General features: G+C 42.4%; 1 protein-coding gene across 1 annotated transcript; it reads left to right on the top strand.

Moving 5' to 3' along the window:
• Positions 1-289: 289 nt before the first annotated feature.
• LOC146133495 (uncharacterized) lies at positions 290-4,603 on the top strand. Its single transcript, XM_083397766.1, has 4 exons — positions 290-617; positions 976-1,071; positions 1,762-1,959; positions 3,564-4,603. The coding sequence occupies exons 1-4, from the start codon at positions 328-330 to the stop codon at positions 4,324-4,326; spliced, it is 1,347 nt and encodes a 448-aa protein (XP_083253892.1). The 5' UTR covers positions 290-327; the 3' UTR covers positions 4,327-4,603.
• The last annotated feature ends 2,225 nt before the right edge of the window (positions 4,604-6,828 follow it).

The raw sequence follows: 6,828 nt of genomic DNA, 5'->3' as shown, positions 1-6,828 counted from the left end.
GTGCGAATGAACGATTCAGTGGCACAGAAACGTTTTTTCTTGGTCGGAAACGATCAGTTGTGCTTTGCGATTTGTTCATGCATTGCTGATGGCGATTGTGTTGGTAAAATCGAGCTAAACAATGGGGCTGGTGCGGCAGGCAGCAACACAGGAAGCATTTATCAATCAAAATAGTTCTACATCAGACATAGGCGGATAAATTTTGTTTTGGTTTATAATACTGTAGCCATTTTACTGAATTTTGTAGGTTTATTTTGTTTTTATATTTTCTTCGCGCAGATCCCTTAGGTATCTGGGTAATGCTTGGTTGTTAAGCTGCAAAGCAACATGAAGGACCAGGGCGTCTTAGTGGAAACTCGAAGTCTTCATCACCATGGAGGGCCGACGTCAAAATCGAGCCTGGCAGCCCTCGGAAGCCCCAGTCAAGTTAGAGTGGAGCGACTGGCGAGTGCCACTGCCACTGGCACCTGTCACGTGCCAGCTCGCTACTCTTCGCATGCCAGTCAGCACCACAAGCGTTCGTTCGCCTCGCACTACTACACCTCCAGCTATCCGTCGCTGCACGCCCTCTTTTGCGGCGACGCGCTCTTGCGTAACGGTGACGTCATCGTCAAAAGGTAACCAAAGGTCGCGGCCAGCGAAAGCCATAATTTGATATAAAAACCGGTTTCGGGGACGCGCACTGAGGAATTTCGCTTTTCAAAACAAACTTTTATATCTGTTGTTTTGTCGTGCCTTTTATGCTACAATGCTACAGGGCTGTTTTAATGCCATTAGGACGCTGGTTCAGTTGTCAACGGCAGATAAAGCTTTTGGCATACAGCCAATATTGCTATTTGATTTCTACTGACTAAAACTTTATACGCTTTTAAATAGGAGGAAAGGCAGAAAGGCCCATCGGTTACAGAATTTCTTGCATTGTGATCGTTGTAGTTAGAGCCTAAAAGCAAAAGCGTTTTTGTTTATACTTCATAGGTCGACACAAGTCAACAAAAGTTTGAGCATGAACCGACCACGGGCCTTTACCGACCCCTCATTGGATGCCGTGCAGTCGATCCGTTTTCCTTGGAGGTTTGGGCAATTTCAGCAACTTTTGTATTATACCTCAGGCTAAAGAATACCTTGAGTTAACATTTAAACAGTAGCCTAATGGTTGACTTTCAGTAGTTTGTATATTAACTGTAAAGGTGAAACGAGATGTCGTTTCTTAAAAAATACATTAGTTTTGAAACTAGAAATGTCAAACGAGGCACTAGTTAAGCTATCTATCGTAAAATAATTTAGGATGTAAAACAAGAAATACTTGTTGGAAAGTTGTTACGTACGCTTTTGGATAAATAGCCAGACTTCATATTTCCACGCAGAGATTTTTTTGATGTTTTTACCAAATAGGGCAACTATACTGTTAATGCAACCTACTTCAAAGTAACTTTGTCACAGATTATTTTTAGGTTGTGCTTTGAGTTCTACCAGTAAATATAAACCGGCAAATATAAAAGTACCCTTCAGACTTTCCTGTATCATGCAAAGTCAGCCGTTAATAATTTCTAGTCATTTAAAAGAGCAATACATTTCGCCACATTATAATTCATCATCAGTCTCTAGAAAAAAAGGTGTAAGGGCGAGGAGATATCTTCAAATTTTACATATTCAATTTGCCGGCAAATATGCTGGGGAAAGTTAGCGCAGAGTCGCGTTCTGTCCAAAGACAGAGTTCGTCTGCATTCTTTCCCTTTAAGCAACAACTATCACTTGTCGCAGACGCGTAACGCCAGCAGGAGAGAAGCCAACTAGAGGAGTGCCGCCGCCAGCCCAAGTCGATTTACAAGCGTCGGCCGGCGATGGAGCGCAAAAAGACGGCGGCGACTTAAACCGGAATCAAGTCGAACGACTCGGTCGCGAGTTTGCGGAACCGCGGACCGGCGTCCGGGCGAAAGGCGGAACGACGGACTCGCAAAGGTCAGCGATTGTTTTCGTGTTTTGTCGTCAACCTGAGATCCGCTTTGAGCTGGAAAACAGTTGCTGGGAACTTTGAGCCGCGCTGTACCACACGTCTCTCAAACGGGGTCTTGCGGCTCGCTGTGTTATTACTGCTGCGGCATTTCTGGATTCCCATCTTTTATAGACTGTATGCCAGGGGTTCTTAAACTTGTTGGCTTGCGGACCACGGTAGACCAAAAAAAATAAATAAAAAAACACGTCATAAATTTACGTCACAATACAAATAGACTTCATAAATCTTCTGATTTCGCTCCAAAAATGTAAAAGTTTTATGGAGTCATTGTACATTCAATGCAAATTTTAATTGCTTTTCTTTAATAAATTGATTACCTCTTAAATATACACTAATATGTCAATTAGGCGTCCATGGACCCCCTAAAACTAGTTCATGGACGCTCAAGGGGGCCCCAGTTTAAAAACTCCTGCTGTGTGCCCATACAGACGCAAACCTATAGTCATATAGTTTTGGTTCCTTGAACTCTAAGCTGGAAAACAGTTGCTGGGAATTTCCGCACGTCTCTCAAACGGGGTCTTGCGGTTTGCGGGGTTATCGCTGCAGTGACATTACTAGATCCCGCTGTTTTAGAAAATGTATGCCCTTTACAGACGCAAACCTATAGTTCTAGGTCCTTGGGTTCTCGGCAGGAGCTTTGGGGAGCTACAGCTGGGCTTTATGTACAGTCACGTACGATTTAGATTTGACGCACAGCCCTTCAAGGCGTGTTTGCTAGACTGAGAGCGGACTGAACGAACAATGCTTTAAAGGGAAATCCTGTCGTCTGTCTGGGCGACCGCTCAAATCCACGATCAATGGGCGACCGTGAATCCAACACAATATCAGCGATCTTCGTGGGTCGGGCCCCGTACGCATTTGTCTGCCGATCGTGTCTTTTGTGCGGTGACCTCGGACCAAGAAAATATAAAGGACTAATACACGCTTATTGCTGTTTTTCTTGTGATGTCGTAAGCGAAACCTACAAATGTATGGCCCTGACAAGCAATCTTCTTAAACGCTTGACACACCAAAGGACGCGATTTGTATTTTAACTTTAATCCCAAAAACAGGAAGTTATTGATAAACGTGCCAAATAAATTTAATAAACCACACCGAAAACCAGGAAATAGAATTCGTTTTAACTAACCTTGTATTATTTTAGCACTGCCCCTTTGACGAACTAATAATAATTAAAAATTAATTTAAAAATAATCTATTCAATTTTACGTGGACCTGATATTACCGGTATTTTACCATTTCAAAGTATAATTATTTTTGTAAATGGGTGTTGTTTATTTCTAAATAGACAAAATCAGGTGGCACTATATAAAGGCAAATTGTATGACAAAGGTTATACGTTAACTTTGGCCATCTGGTGATGATGAACGGTTGTGCCAAAGCTTGTCGAGAATAAAATACAATTTGTCTTTATATAGTGCCACCTGATTCCTCTATATAGGAAAATTATGCTACGACGATACTAATTTCGCGTGTGAGTGCTTAGGGGCGGTCGCTGCCTAAGCCTCGAAAGGAAAATTGCTAATCTCCTTTTATTTTGTCGCCGCAGGTCGAAAATCTTCTCAGGGCGCAACAACAACACTGGGGACCAACAGCCAACTTCGCGACCGCCATCTGGCGGTAGACGGATTCGCTCGAAATCTTGCGTTAGCCGAAACCCGAGCTCCGCGATCCTAAATCCTAAACAGCGGCACGGCAGTACCAATAGCTTTGCGTCGGCGCCGCCCCTCGCACCCCCACCTGTCCGTAACCCCTCAGCGGCGCCCCAGGTGCCGATGGGTTCTTTGCCGAAACCGACCAGGAGCGACCGCCAGTACAAGGTTGCCTTTGCTCAGTCCTACTCGGCGCATTTTCCACCCGAGGAACGCGGGCGAATGATCAAGACGGCGCAGCGGCATCGGACAGCGCGCCAAAGCGATCAAGTCGACAAATCGTTGCGCTCGGACGGCGAGAGCGACGGAGAAGATGCCGCCACGCCCGACTACGACAACCCTGACAAAATACCGGCGCATAAGAAGAAACCGCCGCGGAATATCCGCACCGCGCCAGTGTCCTATCAGCAACGTAGCCTCGCGCGTTGCTCGACCGTCGCCGCCGATTCGACCCGACACCGCCCTCTGACGGACGGTCGAATCGGCGCCGCGATCCTCTACAAGGAGCACCTGCGCCCGTCGCCGCGCAAAACCTTTCTCTCGCCCGACCAGCTGGTGGTTCGCGAGTCGGTAGAAAAGGTGCAGCGCTGGATTCGAACCCTTCCCCGACACTTCGACACAATCCAGCATGTGCTGCCACCGGTAAGGCAGGACTATTAAAAACGCGGGACACAGATTTCGGTGTCGCTCAAGTGTGAAGTTCAAACAACATACAAGATAGTCCAAGGCTAGCGTTTTGGTATAGGAAGTGTGTTGCTTTTTTTTAGAAAAGCATTATTTCCGCCAAGGGTTTAAAAAGTGTACTAAGGTTTCATGCTTGTGCATGTAATACAGTTTTTCAAGTGATAAAACATGACATGAGTAATTAACTTTAATGAGTAAACCTGTGTATTGTGTTTCAAAGTAAATTGACTGGTTCATTAAAATTATAAAAGCCAGAACCTTCATTAAAATCATTAAAAATTTCTGATTTTTTTAATATTCCGGCAATAACTCACGCCATTAAGAACTTTTCCACGGGAATTTTTTTTTAAATATACGAAAAGTTAGAAAGACTACATGTATAAAATTTGTATAACGTAAATGAACCTTTAGAATGACAACGTTACATTGTTATTTTCACTTGCTACAAATTGGGTTAACAAGTATATTTTAATAAATATAGGGATACCTCAGTCATTTCTCATTAAAACTGTTGGTACCAAATTACGTCGCATTAGTTTAACACATTATTTCGATAGCAAACCGTTTATGTTCAGTGCGCAAGGGTGTTTGTTTCTATTGTCTTTATTTTTTATTTTCGAAATGCAATATTTTAACATCTTACTACATAGTTCGCGTTTTTGTTACTGAATTTTTCTTCGTTTTCGTACGCGCCAAGGTTCAAGTAAAGCAGCCCTTTATGATATTCGTGACATTTGGCGTCGTTTATTTGCAATCAGTTATGTGTAGTGGTTTTTAGAAGAACTTGTATAACAATCGGCAGCGTAATAAGCAAATCATTTCAGAATTACTTACATCACAGTCAAGGGGGAAAAAACTTAGATCCAAGTCAAGTCTTTGACAGAAAATATCAATTTAAACCCCAGTCCAAGTCATAGTAAAGTCGTTATGGGAGCAAGTCAACTTTTTTCAATAAACCAATTGTATGTAATGTTTAATGAAAACACTTCATTTTACCCCAGTTATTTGACAAGATGACTTAAGTCGAAGTCAAGTCTTTTTGATTAAAAGACTTAAGTCAAGTCGTGTCATTTGAAAACAGTGACTTAAATGCACTCAAGGAAAGCCAAGTCAAGAGACAGCATTTTCAGTCGCTCTACCGACTCAGCTATAGGTTCCCGAGGTGAGCAAGTTAAGAAACAACCATAGCACCGTTGCCTGTTGTATCCTGTGGTCCCACTACGATTATATATATCTCAATGGATCTGTGCTACCAAGTAATTAATCAGAGGATGCAGAAGGCAGCGGTGCCATGGTTGTTTCTCGACTTGCTACACTCCAAACGTGTGTATAGTTTAGTCCAGTGGTTCTCAAACTGGGGTCCGCGAGACAATTTTCTGGGACCGCGAAGCATCTAACAAAAAATCAAAACGACGATCCTGAAGAAGAAAACCTCTTGTGCAAAAAAAATTCGGGAAACTTACTTTTCCAAAGCAAGCTGATTAGTTGTTCATTCACGTTATTGTACACTTTGAGTTGAATTGTCCATTGTGACGTCACAGTATTGCATTGTGCTAATGAGAGTTTTACGTTTTTACAGCTTGCTGCGCGTCACTGTGAGCTGTACGGTCATGGTTTTAAAAACTGTTCGTGATTGCTTCACACAAAAAAGTGATTCGTTAGAGGTTAACATAGCCGAGCTGCTAACAAAGAAGCAAGTGCACCCATTCAATTGATACCATTAAAAACAAATGTTATTTTGTGTATATTTTTAAGGGACCGTGAGCAATTTAAAAAGTTGCTGAGAGACCGTTGCGCAATTTTTCTAAAAAAGTTTGAGAACCGCTGGTTTAGTCAGTAGAGCGACGGCATCGGATGGTCGAGAACGTAAGTTCAAATCTCACCACAGGCTTGGGTTTCGAGTGGTCACTATCTTTCTTACAACATAAATTATTATTTTTAAGCAGTCGTTTGCACTTTCCTGAACAAACTTTTAACACAGTGACATCATAGGATTTTTTGCAGAAAAAACCATGCGATACGCCTTTTTAGTGGTTCGGTGTCAGTCGTTAAACTAAATAACTTGAAATGGGTTGCATTTCTGCTTTGGCTTAACGTTAAGCCAATGATAACACAGGCGAAAGTACATTAGAATAAAGTCAGCCCTTACAACATTAGTAATCCCCAAAAAGTCAAGCCTTGGTAAAGACATGCAAACACTACAGTGGCCTAAAAGTTGAGAAGACACTTTAAGCCGATAAACTTAATGAACCTCACTTACTAGTGAGATGTTATTACAAGGTTATCTGGGAAACCATAAATGCCTGACAGTATGAGTTGGGTATATGTCATTTTTTTCGCTTTACCTCGAGAAAAATAGAACAAAGGTGGGTGTTAAAAATAAACGAGATTTACTGGGGGCCCAAAACGTAGAGTAGTTTTCCCTTTGCTTGTTTGAAAGGCATTTACGTGAGGTTGGTGCATGTGACATCAGATTGA

Source organism: Ascidiella aspersa, chromosome 9, assembly GCF_963924565.1.
Source record: "Ascidiella aspersa chromosome 9, kaAscAspe10.2, whole genome shotgun sequence".
NCBI lineage: Eukaryota > Metazoa > Chordata > Ascidiacea > Phlebobranchia > Ascidiidae > Ascidiella > Ascidiella aspersa.
Note: the sequence above shows the minus strand (reverse complement) of the source record. Positions and strands in the feature narration are given on the sequence as shown.